The sequence below is a fragment of the Chionomys nivalis genome, chromosome 24, assembly GCF_950005125.1.
Source record: "Chionomys nivalis chromosome 24, mChiNiv1.1, whole genome shotgun sequence".
In the NCBI taxonomy this organism is placed as follows: Eukaryota; Metazoa; Chordata; class Mammalia; order Rodentia; family Cricetidae; genus Chionomys; species Chionomys nivalis.
The window spans coordinates 31,528,637-31,546,735 of NC_080109.1; the positions used below are offsets into that span (position 1 = coordinate 31,528,637).

Below are 18,099 nucleotides of genomic sequence, written 5' to 3' on the forward strand. Positions count from 1 at the left end.
CAGCAGTTCAAGATGATTCTAGGCTATGTAGAGTTTATATCCTAAATGAGAATACTTCCCATCAGGAGTACTGCACATCAGGAGAGCATTAAACAGTGTATTTCAGATACTGAAAGTGAGTAATTGCCAGCAAGCTTACTATATCTAGCAATGTACATTTTAAAATTAATGGAGAAATAAAGATCTTTCATGACAAGGACAAACTAAAGCAGTTCATGATCACCAAGACAGTATTACAGAAGATGCTAAAAAGAAACCTGTACAGAGAGGAGGAAAAACCACAGTTATGAGAACACAGAAAGAATGCATTTCGTAAGAGAAATAAGCAAAAGATTGAAAGAATTAACCCTGTCCAACTAAGGAAACCACCAGAGATCATCATGTGCATCAGGACAAAGAAAATAGTATGGTCAAACCAATTAGAAAACAAAACTACAAGAATTAGCAAGTCAATAATAATAACCCTAAATGCAAATAGTTATAATTCCCAAATTAAAAGATTCAGACTAGCTATAAATTTCTTTAAGAAACTCTTCTTACTGGCAAAGACAGACCAGAAGTGAATGAATGGTAATTGATATACCCAGTGAGTGGAATTGAAAAATAAGCAGGATGAAGTAATAATGAACTCTGACCTAAATAGCTTTCTAACAACAATTACACAGGAGGGATAAAGAAGACCACTTCATATTAATAAAGGGAAGAAATTATCAATAAAATAAGTAAAGAAACAGGACTTCCAGTTTCATAACTGACATCAGATGTATAGTGTGGTATTTATAATGGAGGACTTCCCCACTTCTTTCATATTGACGTTAAGTCTTCCAGACTAAAATTTGCTGAAGAAACTTCAGTGTTGAAGCACACTATAAATTAGGCAATGCACTTCTATAGAACACTGTTTTCTCAGCAGCCTATGGAGTTTTCTCTAAAATAGGTCACAGTGTAGTCCATAAACAGCTCTTAAAAAATACAGAATAAAGCAAAGAAAACCAGCCTACAAATCACAATCCCGGAGAACCTAGACAACAATGAGGACCCTAAGAGAGACATGCATGGATCTAATCTACTTGGGAAGTAGAAAAAGACAAGATCTCCTGAGTAAATTGGGAGCATGGGAGAGGGTTGACGGGAGGGGAGAGACAGGGAGGGAAGCAGAGAAAAATATATAGCTATATAAAAACAAAAAATACAGAACAATTGAAGTAATTCTTAATACTTATTAAGTCATAGAATAGTAAAACTAGAAATCAGTAGTAAGGGAAATTATAAAAATAACCCTGCAGATATGTAAGTACACCATTGAAGAAGCCTTAGGAGAACTTTAAAGCTTCCTAGAATCAGGTGAATATGGAAGTCCGTCTTGTGAGAACCTGTAGAATACAGTAAAGACAGCTAGTTCTAAGAAACATGCAGCTGGTTTTCAGTCTCCAAATGAAAATGTGTAGGCTAACTTTTTTTAAATAAGCTCTATTTTATTTGAATGGGGACTGATAAGTGTGACTTCTGTGCTATCAGTTTTAACATTTGCTAACCTTTGCTAAACCTTTATAAAGTATGATTTTAGAAAATTTCACAAATGCCTGAAAAATTAGTATATGTTCAAAAACAGGTGTATCAGTGGTTATCAACAAAACTTTTAATAAATATTTATAATGTTCATTTTAATATTATAGTGCATTTTAATAGAACTAGTATGACAGTATGTTAATCATAAGTATCACAGCTTTTCTGTTTCACTTTATTCATTTTTAACCCAGGCAACCAAATACTGTTGGACCCATTGTCACTTGGTGTCAGACAAAGATGGCTTAAGCAGGGCATAGATATGTGCATAACCATTCTTTTCTTTTGTAGTCCACTTCCTGGATCTGGAAGTATGATCCAGCTTTGGTATTAACATGTCATCCTACTTTGCTTCCTGTCGCTGTGATGAAACACTGACAGAAAACAGCTTTACTTTACTTTAGTTTATAGGTCACAGTCCATCATCCACGGAAGCCAAGGCAGGAGCTCAAGAGAGGAACCTAGAGGCAGGAAATGAAGCAGAGAGCATGGAGAAATGCTGCTTACTGGCTCTTTATGATTTATTCCTCCTACTTTCGTATGCAGCCTAGGACCATGTGCCTCAGGGTGGCACCACCCACAGTTTGCTGGTCATTAATCAAGAAAATGCTCCAGCATAGACCTGCGCACAGGCCAGTCTGATAGAGGCAGTTTCTCAGTTGAGAGTCCTTCTTTCCAAGTGACTCCAGTTTTGTCAAATTGACAGAGACTAACCAGTACACATATTTATTAAAATTACATGAGTAGCATTATGAACATAGCAGATGTCACCAATTTAACATCATAAAACTGTGATTCAGCAGGTAGAGAGACAAGAGGGTCTTGAGATCAAGTTTGAGGGCAGCCTGGGCCATGTAGTGAGGCTGTGAAAAACCAAAACCTTTTATAGATAAGTACCTTACCGTGTGTGTGTGTGACATGAAAAATGAGATTCCTACAGACTGAGTCCATTTTTAACAACAACAAAAATGCTACTTTATTTATAACAGGGTTCAAAGTAATCAATTCTGAGTAACAATTTAAAAGCTTGCTTTAGCCAGGCAGTGGTGGCACGTTCCTTTAATTCCAGCAATCGGGAGTCAGAGGCAAGTGGATCTCTAGTTCCAGAGCAGGTTCCAAAACTACACAGAGAAACCCTGTCTAGAAAAAAAAAAAATTGCAAGCAGTAAGGTAGACCTTTTGTATAATTATGAAAAAAACGAATATCACTCGTAGTGTACTGTCAACAAAGCAGTTTCACAGTAAAACTATGCTTATTCACAAATAAGTAGAAAAATAATTATGAAGAACTCACTGGTTGATTCTTGTGCTTTTAATGTCTTGGCAAAATAATTGATTAGTTGATATACTTGTTAAATTACTAAGTAAAATGTTTGACATGTAGAGTCTTTTAAGTGTAAATGTTTCAATGTTTTATGCTTATGTTAATAGATTTCCCTAGATATTAGGTATTTTATAAAGAAAAACTTGTTAGAATTTTGCACTTCCTATGCCAGATGTTTTCCTTGGGATATTGTGACACTGTACGATTCCTTTTGCAAGATAATTTGATGAAATTATATGAAAAGAGAACCTATAACATCCAAAAAATAGGCTCAGTTTTTTCTCCCATGAGTACCCCAGCCTCTACCTCTTACATATTCTGATAATTCCTTGGTATCCTAGAGCTGAAGGCAATTTCTGAAATCCTGGGATAGGTTACTCTTTGAAGTTTGACAGTTACTGTGCCCAGTAGTTATCCTAACTTAGTTTTAAGTACTTTGTACTTACATAAGACTATGGCCTTACTTAGTTGATGAGGCAACTGAAGTATTCTTGTTATGAACAAACCATTTTACTTTTCCATTTTTTCTCACCTTAATGTTTTACCAGATATATTTATTTGCATTATGACTTGATTTTATAGGACTGTGATGAAAAGCAAGGTCAAATCGATCGAGCCATTAGAGGGAAAAGAGCTGTGGAAGAAGAACTCGAGAAGGTAAGAAGGAAGTACGGCTGCCTGCTCTCTTCCCACTGACCTTATCAGTACTCTGGACAGTGTCTTTACTCAAGTGTAACTGAAGCCTCATTTAAATACTTACATCACCTACATCCATTTCTTTCTAAGAATACCCATATTCTTTGAACTTTGTACTTCAAGGTATAACTTTCTTAGGTATCTATTTTTATTGCCTCATTCCAAAAGTAGTTTTCATTTTTTCTTCTTTTTTTTTAACTTTATACCAACTTACTGAGGCTAGACTGGAGTATGATAAGTATATATAACCAAAATATTATAGGATTGCTATGAATTTTACCTTTATGTATGTGTGTGTGTGTGTGCGCGCACGCGGATCTACATGCATGTGTGCATGTGTGTATAGAGGCCAGAGGTTGACATTAGTGTCTTCCTCAGTCTTTCTCCACCTTATTTTTTGAGATAGAGTCTGTAAGTTACCAACTCAGCTGGAGAGTTGGCCAGCAACCCCAGAAATAACACAAATCTCTCACGCTAGAGCTGGGATTACAGGCACTGCCTCCATAGCCAGCTTTTATGTGGGTGTTTATACAACAGGCAGTTTACTGACTAGGTTATTTCTCTTCCCCAGATTTTTACCTTCTAAGAATGTAGTAATTAGGGGGCTATAGAGATCAGTGGTTAAGGGTACTGGCTGCCCTTCCAGAGACCTGGGTTCATTTGCTAGCACCATGTGGAGGCTCACAACCATCACTCCAGTTCCAGGGGATCCAATGCCCTGCTCTAACCTCTTTAACAAAATACACAACCCTACTTGCAGGCAAACACTCATACACATAAGTACAATATTTTTAAAGAATATAATAAGTAAATAAAATACCCTAATGATATTTGAAATAAAAACTTCATCTTAAAAACTAGTTGCATGCTTTCACTAGCGGTGGATGTCCTGTTGTTGTAAAGCGCCTTGAGAAAGGAAGGAAGGACAGGCAAATATAAGCACTCCTGTTGAAGGTGCTATGTCAGGGACTTGCATAAAAAGGCTAAGTAACTTCACACAGTGTAAAGCAGTGAAGTCAGAATTTGATTTTGAAAGGCTAACTCCATGGCATTCAAAGATTGTGATATAGCCATGTTGTCAAAAATTATGACAAAATCGGGTAGTAAAACGGTAATTTACAAAGCAGAACAGCTTCATTTTAGAAAATAAGCATATGCAAATCTGCTCCAAGGTAGACACTTGGCGGATTTCCTTCATGTCATGTAAGTTCTATTTAGAATGCTGCCAGCTGTATATCAGACTTCAGGATGGATTTTTTTAATATTACATGGCCAAAGGTTATAGTAGTGCAGTGGAAAACGTAGAAGGCGTAGCAACTAATTCTCTATTATCCACACAGCAGTGAACCAAGGCCATAGCACTGTAGGACTGCAGTCCCAGCAAATAGTGCAGACATACTGCTATTCCACCTCTATGGGAAGGATGGCACAGCCTTACCAGTGGGACAACATAGGTGGCCCAGCCAAGCAGTCTTCTTGAGAGGGCAGTTAGATGAACTGTTTGTCTGAAAGTGTGATCTGGACCTCAGGGCCTGCTAGTTAGTTAGCCTGTGTGCTGTAAGAGGAGGCCCGGGCTCTAGCTGACCTGCCCCTGAGAAAGGTAACTCCGATCTTAGCTATGTTGTCCTGGTAACCCAAAGCAAAGTTCTAGAACTTTAAGATCTACTAGTTACCCTAAAACACACTCTTACTTTTGAGTATTTTGGTAGAAGATTTTTTTGAAGAATATTTACTAATTACTACACTTTTTCTTTCTTTCTTTCTTTCTTTGATGTTTTAGGAAGAAACTTGGGGCCTTGTACATTCTTAGCAAGGGCGCTGCTCTACCATTGAGCTGCACACCCAGCCCGACCACTAGTTGTTTTTAAATTGACATTTAAAGCATTTTTTTTTAAGTTTCAGCAGCTGTTTTACATTTCTGTATTAGTTGAATAGTTTATAGTGAGCATGATTTCAAATTTTTTAGTGGTCAGTTTATAGCATTTTATTTTGTAACTGAATCAATCATGGGTTTCTTTAAAAGATATCTTACAGTAGGAAAAGGTGAACACACAGTCATGGCTATTTCTCAGCATCATTTATTTACTGAGATAACTGCTTCCTATAAGGTAATGTTTATAAGCCTCTTCCTCAGATTTACCGTGAAGGCAAACAGGATGAAGGTGATTACAGAAAACTGGAAGAAATGCACCAAAGATGTCTTGCTGCAGAGCGTTCAAAAGATGATCTTCAGCTAAGACTAAAGAGTGCAGAAAATAGAATAAAACAACTTGAAATTAAGTAAGTTTTCTTTTGGACTTTCTGCTAACATTTTAAGCATTCATATGGGTTTTGGTGAATTATTTACCTTTTAAGAGAACTTATAAAAACATCCAAATATGTTTTTATAATTTCTGTTTTTATTAATTTTTAAGTTGGTGTACAAAATAATGCATTAGTGATAGCATTTTTATACTCATGAGCCATACACTTGTAATTTGTTCCCCTCCCACACTGCCCTCATTTATGTCCTTACCTACGCTATGGTTGGTTTCCTTCCCACACTAAATAGTCCCCGTTTCTACTTTCCTCTCCCTTCCTTAATATATCCTCCTAGCACCCTCAGGGTTCCATTCCATCTTACATACACACTCACACACAAACACATACGCCATATATACACGTAGTAATGATTATCTTTCCTGGTCTGGTTTGCTCGACTTGGTATGATGATTTCCAGTTGCATCAGCTTTCTTGCAAATATCATGATTTCATTTATCTTTCTTGCTGAATTAAATGCTGCTGTATCTCTGTACATTTTATCCATTTGTCTGTTGGTGAACATCTAGATTGGTTCCATTCCTTCCTGGCTATTGTGAGTAGAGATGCTAAGAATGTGCCAGTGTCTCTGTGGTATGTTGATTTAGAGTATTGTATGTGAGTACATATGCGTGTATATGTCTCCAACTTAGATTATATAGGCTTTCTTTTTTTTAATTTGGAGACTTCCATGCTGATTTCCATAGTGGTTGCACAAGTTTACATTTCTTCCATCAGTGACTAAGGACTCTTCCTTCCTCACAGCCTTGCCAGCTTTTGTTTGATTTTCTTGGGTGAGATGGAAATCACAAAGCAATTTTGATTTGCATTTCCCTAATGGCTAAGGATGTTGAATATTTGTCCATATATTTACTGACCATTTATGTTTTTAGACATCAATTTAGTTCATTAATGAACTTACTGATCAGATGATTAGTTTTGTGTTAACTGTTTTTGTTTCATTTTCAAGTTCTTTTATGCATTCTAGATTTTAATCCTCTATTAGATAAATTGTTAACAAAGATGTTTTTACCCAGTCTGAAGCCTGGATTTCACTTATTGTTTATTTTTCAGAAGCTTTTTTATGTCATGTAATCTCTTAGATCAATTCGTAGTATTATTTCTTAATAATAAGGCATTTTTCAGATAGTCCTTGCAATGCCTATATCTTGAGGTATTTTCTATATGTTCTTCCCTAATGATTTTAAACATTATAAAGTCTTTACTTTTAATTGATTTTTGTGCAAAGTGGAAGAAAAGGACCTAATTTCTTTCTACTACATGTGACTTTCCCAGCACCATTTATTGAAGAGGATTTTTGGTTTGTTTTGTTTTGTTTTGTTTTTTGCTCTAAAGTATGTTTTTGAAACCTTCGTCAAGAATCAGGTGATTGGGTTTATTTCTGGGTCATCTATTCTATTCTTTTTATCAGTGTTTCTGTAGTACTTACATGCTGTAGTACTTACATGCTGTTTTTCTTTTTGTGGCTATGCAACATAACTTGAAATAAGATACTGTGATACTTCTAGCTTTGTTCTTTTTGCTTAGGATTTCTTTACTATTCAGTGTCTTTTGTGTGTCATGAAGTTTAGGATTTTTTTCTAGTTCTGTGAGGAATGCCAGTATAATTTTTATGGGGATTACATTGAATATGTAGGTATATTACTAGGGGTATTTTTAGGGGAATTGTTTCCCTTATGTTTTCTCAGTGTTTGTTATATATCGGTATATTAAAAAAGCTCTCATTGACTTTTGTATCATGATGCTTTATTGAAAGTGGTTTTCAGTTCTAAGAGGTTTTATGTTGAGTTGTTAGATTCCTTTTTGTATGACACCATTTATCTGCAAATAGAAATAACTTGGCTCCTTTGTTTTCTACTTGTATCCTTTTTCTTACTTTCTCTTGTTGCTGCTATAGTTAAGACTCCATTCACTACATTGAATAAGTGGAGAGAGCTGAAACTTTTTCTCATTCCTGATTTTTGAGGAAATGCATGAAGCCTTTTCCCATTTGCTATAATGTTGTCTATTTTATCGTGGTTAGCTTTTACTATTTTGAGGTATGATTCTTGAGTTCCTGTTTTTTTTGGGTTTTTGGTCAAGGCATTTTGAACTTCGTTGAAGGCCTTTCTGCATCTATTGAGATGATTACCTTATTTCCAGTCTTGAATTTATAATTGTAATGTATTACATTTGTAGATAAACATTTCGAATCATGCTTTTATCCTAAAAAGAAGCTGACTTTGTCATGTTGGGTGTTCTTTTCGATGTTTGGTTGAATTCCGTTTGCAGGTATTTCATTGAGACCTTTTAGATCCTTCTTCAGGAATAACATTATCCTGCAGTTTCTCCTTTGGTCTTCATCTGATTTCAATATCAGCTAATATTGACTCTGTAAATGAATTTAGTACCATTCTTTCCTTTTCCATCTTATACAATAGTTTGAGGAACATTGGTATTAGTTCTTTAAACTTCTATAGAATTCAGTTTTTTTAATTGAGAAAATTTTTATTACTGATACATTTTCATTACTACAGATCTATTGTAGTTATCTAAATTCTGGTTTAATTTTCGTAGGTCATATCTAGAAATTTTTCTAGATTTTTCAAATTCATTAGCACATAAACTTTTCAAAATATGCCCTAGTGAAGCTCTAAATTTCATTGTGTTTGTTGTTGTCTTCCTTTTAAACTCTAATTTTATTACTTAGATATTCTGACAACACACAAGCCCATAGAAATTGAACTTTATTTCATGAGTCATCAAAGAAATCAGGATAGAAGTAGAAATTTTTTCTAGAATTGGATGGTAACAAAAACACAGCATTTTCTCTGTCTTTGAATTAGTCTGGTTAAACATTTGTTTTTTTTTTTGGTTTTTCGAGACAGGGTTTCTCTGTGGTTTTGGAGCCTATCCTGGAACTAGCTCTTGTAGACCAAGCTGGTCTCGAACTCACAGAGATCCGCCTGCCTCTGCCTCCCAAGTGCTGGGATTAAAGGCGTGCGCCACCACCGCCCGGCATGGTTAAACATTTGTAAATGCTAGTTTGTCTCTGAGTTTATTGGCGTATGTTAAGTTGCATAGTTGATATAAAAACGTTTTTCTCATATGCTTGCCATGCATGAAGTTTTTCAATGAGCATAAACAGAAGACAGCATTTTAAGACTTATATTTATTAGTGTCTTAGTTACCATTCTATTGCTGTGAAGAGACACCATGACCAAAGCAACTTATAAAAGAAAACATTTAATTGGGGTCTTGCTTACAGTGTCAGAGGGTTAGTTCATGATCATCATCATGAGACGCCTGGTGTCAGGCAGGCAGACAAGGCACTAAAGCAGTAGCTGGGAGCTACATCCTGATTCCCAGGCAGGAAGCAGAAAGAGCACTAACTGGACCCAGTGGGCTTGTGGAATTTCAAAGCTCATCCCCAGTGACACAGCTCCTCAGCAAGACTATTATACCTCCTGATCCTTCCCAAACAATTCTACCAGCTCAGGATTAAACATGCAAATATACGAACCCATGCAGACCACTCTCATCAAACCACCACATTACATAATGATGCTTCTTTTCTGTGTGACTTCTTTAAAATTATGGAATGAAATTTATCTAAAGTAGTTCTGTTTTGCATACTTTCATACTGATTCTCCTCAGTGTGAATTCATTTTCATTGTTTTCACATCCTGCATATGGGTTGTGAGCAAGGGTAAAAAGCTTTTACATATTTCTGACATGTAAAATCATCTCTTTAGAATTTTAAATGTCCCATAAAGGACAAGTCCTAGTCCATCTTTACATTAGACTTCTTCCTAACATCAGTTCTTTTGCTTTGCTGAGATGATGGGAAATCTCAAAGCGTCCAGGTATCTCCACAGCCATGTGCTTCTCTCCAGCATCATTTCTTCTGTCTTCCCCAACCCACGGGGAAGCAGTGGAGCTTTCCATGCCCTCCACATGCATAGGCTGGTTTTTGTTTTTTTCTCCAGTCTATCTTTTCATGTATCCTCCGGGTATACTTGATAAATACTTGCTTATGATCACTTCATTCACAGGATTCCTTTTAAATGTGCATTCTTTTGCCCAGCTCTAATTTCAGAAATGCTAACTTCGCTGTTTCTCAAATTTCCATTAATCTCTAATGATCCCTCTTTTTTTCCCCTGTTTTGCTGCTGCTCTTGGTGGTACATTATGGACTTCTGTTAGGAGACTCACACATGGTTGCTTCTGTTGCTAATGTCCTTTTATGACCAGTGCCTTTCTATACTATTTCATTGAGAAGTTGATTATTGAAACTTTACTATTTAAAAAGAAAACATAGCTATATATGTTATAGGAATGAATGACTTTATATAGAATTAAAACTTAGAAGAATATGGGAAGGACTAGAAAAGCAAAAGTCTAAACAGGACAGAGATAAAGATCAGAGCTAACCATAAGCATTGTAAAGTTAGGGTTGAAATAGAACCATAAGCTATGGTTCATGGTTGTAAAACTGCCATCAGGTAAAAACTGTTTGTGGATATTAGGAATTTCTCTTCTTATCAGTTATTTTAACTAGTAATTGAGATGCTTGACTTTTTATTTTGAAATTAGGTCTCATGCTATAGCATATAGCTTGGAACTTACTATGTAGCCCAGGCTGGCTTCAAACTCTAGGTAATCCTCCTGCCTCAGGTTTCCAAGTGCTGGGATAACACACATGAACCACCATGCCCAGCAATATTTCCGTTAAGCCATCTCAATATTAGTAGCATTGCATATTACCTATGACAACTAGAAACCAGAGTATGTTCAGAGTGACTGGTTCTCTGGAATTGAAAGATGGAAATTTCAGAAAACGGGAATGAAAGTTAACAGTATATTGATTGAAACATAAATATTTAAAGAATACCTGATCTAATAATCCATGGCTGAAAAATTCAAGAAATCAGTCTATTAATCTGCTAAAATAAGCTAAGGTATTTAACAGGAAATATGCAGATTGTTTTTACTTTAATTTGTGATGTGGTCAGCTGTTGTTTTTCTTTGGTACTAACATTAAGTAAAAGTTTTATTAGCAGCTACTTCATCTGCTGACTGTTGGGTTCACATTGTTCTCTTGATGTAGCAATTCTCAACATTAGGGAAAAATTTGAAAGAAATTTCACAATGATTTTCTAAATGAGTAATAGCAGATTAGCTTGTCTGTCCTTACTTAAAACTGTTAAATTAGATGATTTTACCTGGTATTACATACATTTTGAAACCACATTAGACTAAAGTAAAAAGAGGGCTATGGATATAGCCCTAGCTCAAATCTCCACCACCATGTTGAAGTGAAAAGAAGTAAGTCAGAATAGAAAAGTCTAAATTGTAAAATGTACACATATTAATCTTTTTGTTTTGTTTCATTTGTTTAAAAAAAAAAAAACAGTTCCTCAGAAGAAATATCACGTTCCCATGAAATGATCCAGAAACTTCAAACTGTACTTGAGTCTGAGAGGGAGAACTGTGGCTTTGTCAGTGAGCAAAGGCTGAAGCTTCAGCAAGAAAATGAGCAGCTGCAGAAGGAGACTGAGGATTTGAGAAGAGTTGCTCTGGATGCTCAAAAAAAAGCAAAATTAAAGGTATTTTCAAAATTAGTTAAATGTATTCTTGGGACAAATCAAGGTATAGAGAATATTAATTATTAGAGTTCCAGTAAAACATTCTTCAGGTTGTGTGTGTTTGTGTGTATCTGTGTGTGTGTGTGTACACACAGATGTGTGCACCTTCTTATCAGATAATATGAAATCCTAATTCAAAGTATTGACCAGTGGAACTTGGCAAGATTCCACAACCTGATTGTCTTCTCTTTATATGCACAATTAAAAAATAGTTATTTTCTAAACACACAACAAACTAATCTTCCTGCCAAAGCAACTTAAGCAGCACTAGCAGAACTGTAGCTTAGACAGCTTTATAGTCTGCCATCCTCTCTCCATTAGCTTCCCAGACACTGAATTTCTTCAAGATCAGTAAGGATGTTCCATCAGTTTTCTCTCCAAGCCCCTCCTAGCTAGTATAAAAACATCAACAAGAAGACTGCACAGGGCGAAAGTCTCATCTGAGAAAAATTATTGCCTTTGATTTCTCTCCCCTCTCCCCTTCAGGCATGTTCAGGAGACACGAGGTGTTCCATCAGCATCTCTTCACCTTCCTCCATTCCATGACATTTTTGTCAATGGCACTAGGTGTTTATAATAAAGATCCTCACCTTCTAGGCCCATAGTGAGGATAAAAAGTACCATTGTTGCACTTTGCTTGTTGCTGTTGCAAAGAATCATAAGATGTCATGTTCTGACCTAATTCCTACCAACATGCAGTTATTGACTATTTTTATTGCAGATAACAAAGGCTGTGGGCATCCATAAGAGTATGAAATTTGAAAGAAATAGTCATGTATCTTACAAAGATATTTTTACTCTTAAATATATGAAAAGGAAACATATCAGTATAAAGCTACAGTAATTAAGACAGCATTGTCGACATTAGAATAATCATATTGATAAATAGCACAAAATAAGTTCAGAAATAAATTTTAATGATGACCTAATTTTGTATCAGAAGCATGCTGTGGTTCAAGAGGAAAAGAATTATCCTTATAATACTAGTTCAGTTAGATCCATATTCAAAAGATAAAATGACAATTTCATCATATCATATATGTAAAGTAATTGTGCTACCTTACAGTAAAATATATGGGCACACAGCTTTAATCCCAGCACTTGGGAGGCAGAAGCAGGTGGATCTCTGAGTTTGAGGTCTGTAGAGTGACCAGAGCTACACAGAGAAACCCTGTCTCAAAAATTTAAATAAATAAATAAATAAATAAATAAATAAATAAATAAATAAATAAATTACAGTCCATGTAGTTGTGGTTTCATTAAAATATACATAGATTTCATTTGTGGTGGAGACCAATTGTAAGTTTAACTGCTTACTTGGGTGCTTCACCCCAAGGTTTCTAAATCTAACAAGCACACTCTTTTTTATATGACATTGGCTGACACAGCTCCTAGAATTCTGAAAGGAAAATGACTGTTCCTTTTACTCCTCAGGTCAGTACAATGGAGCATCAGTTCTCAATAAAGGAGCATGGGTTTGAAGTTCAGTTGAGAGAGATGGAGGACAGTAATCGGAATGCTATTGTTGAACTGAGACATCTATTGGCAGTTCAACAAAAGGCAGCCAATAGATGGAAAGAAGAAACAAAGAAACTTACCGAAAGTGCAGAAATGAGGATCAGCAATCTAAAGTAGGTCCACTCTTAGTAGTTGCTTGATACTTGTTTTACAAATCACCAAAGTAAGTTTACTATTAATAATTATTGAGCAATGGATGTTTTACAGAAGAAATGATTTTAACCTATAGTTTACTGTTCTGCTCTATTTGTTTTGTTTTGTTTTTTAATGTATAAATCTGAGGAGTGAGTGACAGGTCTCTCAGTAAAGTACTAGCAAGCATGGGGACCTAAATTTGATCCCCAAAACCCACATTTTAAAAAAAGCTAGTTATGGTGCCGTGTGCACCATATTTATGGAGAGACAGATAGATACTTGGCCTCACTGGCCAGCCATCCTTGCCTGCTTACTTAGTTCCTAATCAGTGAAAGATTGTCTCAAAAAACAAAATAGTAGATGACACCATGGTTGCCCTCTGCCTGCACAGACAAACACACATACACACACATACTACACAACAGGAGTGTAGGTCTGGATGTTATATTTTTACTCAGAAAACATTCACTGAGCCGGGCGGTGGTGGCGCACGCCTTTAATCCCAGCACTCGGGAGGCAGAGGCAGGCGGATCTCTGTGAGTTCGAGACCAGCCTGGTCTACAAGAGCTAGTTCCAGGACAGGCTCCAAAACCACAGAGAAACCCTGTCTCGAAAAACCAAAAAAAAAAAAAAGAAAAAAAAGAAAACATTCACTGAAGTGCTATAAAATATTCAGCATGGGGCCGATGAGACAGCTCAGTGGCTAAACTGCTCGTGGCCCAATCATAATCCCCAGCACGCAAGTAACAAGCTAAGTAAGCTGGTGGTGTGCACCAACACTGAGAAGAGGGCACCCTGGGCTTGGCCCTCCCCAGCCTGCCAAATCAGTAAGCACCAAGTTCACTGAGAGATAGAGTAACTGAGGAAGACATTAGATGTTGACCTCTGACCTCTACATGGACACATACCTACACACAGAAGCAGACATGTATACACTGCACACACATACATTCTAAAGAGAAAGAAAATATGGCATTATAAATCAAATAAAGTACCTTGTTTTTATTAATTTAATGAATATTCCACATAATACAGTGGTTTGGGGAGGACACCGAAGCATAGAATCTTACATGTATGTATTTAACACATGTAACGTTTAGAATTCATTTGGCTTATAAAGTCTTGTTTTCTCTCTGACCCTTTAAGAAAGTTCATGGACTAGCGGCATGGTTCAGCCAGTAAAGGTGCTTGTGTGCAAGCCCAGCAACCTGAGTCCCGACCCTGAGTCCAGGCAAAGGTGGGAGGGGAGGACTGACACCACATGTAAGCACTGACCTCGACCACTAGGAACACGCCTCCCTCATGGGAATCCTCTGGGAAATGCTAAGTTTAGGTTTCTCTTTTCCCAATGAAGAATCCTTCTATTAACCCCGTAAGAATTTGGTTTGCATTAGATCTTGGGCCTTCGTCTTAGGACAGTGTCAGTAGCACTGCCATGATGCATGGGGGCACTGCTTTGTTACCTAGCACCATAGAGTTGTCCTCAGCCCTCCACACACTGTGGCACATGCACACACATAATAAATTATTTTTACAGAAAGTTTTCTGATGCCTCCTCAGAAAGGGCTTGAGATTGTTCCAGTGACCTGGGATGCTCAAGAGTTTCAAGACAAAACTGTTGAGTTTCTGTCCACTTAAAAGTTGAAGTAGATGTTATGAAATGGACTGCAGAAAACCTGAAATTGTTCTAAAAAGAGTAAAGTGTGTTTTGAAAACAGACCATAATGGGTAGAGTGCAAAGGTAAAGAGACCCATACTACCAAGGATCCAAAGAGAAGAGGGTGTAGGGTGAGTGGGATTTTGTTTGGTTTGTTGGCTAATTGGTTTGATTTGGTTTGTGGGCTTTGGGTTGTTTTGTTTCAGTGTGATGGTAATACATAAAAGTTTGTGTTGAGGGTGGGGGGCACACATGCCCATGTGTGCTTCTGGAAGCCAAAACTTGATGTATCTTTCTCAGTCACTCTCCACCTTACTTTTAAGGCAGGGTTTTATCATTGAACCTATAGCTGGTTGGCCATGGAACACCAGTAATCCTCCTGTTTGCCCCCTGCTCTGGGTTTACAGGTGCACAGTCACACCTGGCTCTTTACTAGGGTACAGGGATCCGAATTCAGATCCTCATGCTTGTATAGTAAACACCTGCCCACTAAGCCATCTTCCCAACCTCAGGACTAAGCTTTCAAGGGTTGAAAATAACTGGTTTGCTTTGTGCCATGTTGAGTATGAGCTTGCCAATAGACACTTTAAGTCAGGCTTTTAACTGTTCTTAAACATGTGGCATTAGAGGAAGGATTGCAATAGAAGCTGTAAAGGTGAGAATCATTTGTTGTCGGAGGTTGATTGTTCATTTTCGGCTGCCCTGACCTGAAATATTTACACAGAAAACTGTATTAATTACAACATTGCTTGGCCAGTGACTCTGGTGTATTTTAAGCAAGCTCTTTCATTTTAAATTAATCCATTTTTATTATTTTTATTTTAACTTGAGGTCGTGGCCTACCAGCAGAGTTTTGGCCAACAAGTCATGTCTTTTTCCTCTGGCGGTTACATGGCTTCTCTTGACTCCACCTACTCTCTCTATTCTGCTAAACCACTGGCCGAAAAACTTTATTTATTAACTGATAAAAGCAACACGTAGCCAGAAGGACTTTCCACACCAATCATTGACATACACATTATATTTAAAGTCTTAAAATGAAAATACTGTGAGTGTGCTATGCCAGAAATACAAACACATTTGTGTCTTTCTACAATGTCAGAATTTATTAACAGTAAACTTACAAGCAATGTTAGTTTTATTGACTGCAGTTTAGAAAATAATTCCCATTTCCTTCGGTAGCTGGCTATTCACAATCACAACCTGTGATTTTATTCCAATCATCATTAATATTAACTCTCAGATCACACATTAGACTTCACACACATGGCGGGGGGTAGAGGGAGAGGGGGGAAGGAGAGGGAGAGAGAGGAGGGAGGGAAGAAAAGAGAAAGAGAGAGAGAGAGAGAGAGAGAGAGAGAGAGAGGAGAGAGAGAGAGAGGAGACTGACTGTGTCTGTAGACAGAGATTACAGATGACTACAAAAGGATTAAAGAGGCCACAGAGCTCAAAGGCCTTGCTAGAGGCAGAGAGCTGGTACACATACAAAGAGAGCCACAGCAGGTATTAATAAGATATTAACTAGACCATTTAAAGAGCTGCTGAAGACACAGAGCCCCAGGACTGCAGGGTCAGTCAGAGTCAAACATAGACAAGAGAACGTTCAAGGTGAGATACAGGACTGATCTGGATAGATGAGTGAGCAGATGTGTAGATAGGACAGAAATTCAAATGGGTCACATTGAGCCCCAGCCTCAGAGACATTGAGGAGTTCTCTGCCTGTAAATCCTATCAGACAAACACACACATGCACACACACAAACGCACACACCACTTAGTGCTGAAATGTCAAGCCATCACCAATTGTTGGTCTGGTATATTTTGATAAGTTGTCAGTCCTGGTTTTTTGACATGATTTTAACGTACTTGTCCCTGTGCCAAATGTTAGCAGTTTACTTTGTTAAATTTATGGGGGTTCTTTTTTTACTTGCAGGATTATTTAGCATGCCTCATAGTATATCAGGAACATGGATTTAGGTGTGGCTCACTCTTCCCTGAGAGGGAAACCTCTGGAGCCCCTGGTCAATTATAGGATGTCTCTAATACTACACCCTTTCTCTGAATGATGGCAGAACCACATCTCAGGTGTGAAAGGGGGTAACTGTCCTCCATGGCACAGACAGTACTGGCTCCAGTGTTCTGCTTGGTTTTTTAGTTGTTCGGGTTTTTTTCATCAGGGCTTGAATATGCTATTTTCATCACTTTTTTGTTTTAATAATGTTGAGATCAACATCCCAACATGGAGGGGGAAAGTCTCATGATGCCCCCCTTCTTAAGTGAAAAGCTACTGACAGTTGATGGTCTTAGGGAGGAAGAGAACACACTTCAGTTGATGTTCCTACTCCTGTAATACATGGGTAGCACAAATTGGACTCAGTGAATATATTTAAGAACAAGGCGAGGACATGAAGTTGAAGTGGGGTGAATTTGATCAAATTCATTGTATATAGGTATAAAATTTCATAAAGAATCAATAAAAAATAATAAATATTTTAAATATTCCATTCCTTTTAGTACAGTGTCTTGCTGCAAACTGGAGGTCACTTGATCATGTGGCCAGGCAGTGGCAGCATCTTGAAAGTTAAAATGGACTGTAACTACAGAATATTATCAGAACTACTATGGGGAATTACTATCAGAGTCATTTAAACTAATGTTGCATGTATATGCCACGTTTTTAATTAAAGGACTTTTACAGTTAATCTTTGGCTAGAGAGTATTACTATGCTCTTGTATTTTAAATCTTTACCTTGTATGACATACAGTGAAGCTAGATGCGGATCTGGGAAGGAAAGAAATGGAGTTTTTCAGTTGGTTGTAGTCAACTTCTTGAGTGAGCAGAGCACACCACACAGGTCCTCAGAGGTTTAAAGTCCTCTCACGATCCTCTGTTCCTCTTTGTGCTTTCTGCTTGGGGTTCTCCATATGAGCTCTCTGCTTTCTGCTCCAGTAGCTATGCCTGCTGCCACGCTTTCCCATCATGATGGTGATGGACTCTTATCCCTTTGGAGCCCTAAGCCTCAAATAAACTCTTCTGTAAGTTGCCTTGGTCATAGTGTTTTATCAAAGCCATAAAAAAGCAACTAATACAGTAACCTCAATTGCCATTTCTTTGAGGAAAGAGAAACTGTCAAAAGAGGATTCCAGTTTGTGTTCTCATCTTCCCTGCTGTCACAGTGTATGTCCAGGCCCCAGTGTAGACCAGCCTCTCCAGTCATCCCTAGATTTCATTTCTGTTTTGTTACATTGCCTCCTTC

General features: G+C 37.3%; 1 protein-coding gene across 2 annotated transcripts in view; it reads left to right on the top strand.

The window, feature by feature from the left end:
* The window catches only part of Sclt1 (sodium channel and clathrin linker 1), a 99,939-nt gene that overhangs the window by 66,007 nt on the left and 15,833 nt on the right, over positions 1–18,099 (top strand). Inside the window, exons 15-18 of one of the 2 annotated variants that reach the window (XM_057756971.1) lie at positions 3,473–3,547; positions 5,721–5,866; positions 11,301–11,493; positions 12,967–13,163. In XM_057756971.1, coding sequence (XP_057612954.1) covers positions 3,473–3,547; positions 5,721–5,866; positions 11,301–11,493; positions 12,967–13,163 — 611 coding nt within the window. The remainder of the gene's footprint in view (positions 1–3,472; positions 3,548–5,720; positions 5,867–11,300; positions 11,494–12,966; positions 13,164–18,099) is intronic. The other variant, XR_009056279.1, reaches the window with a different exon arrangement.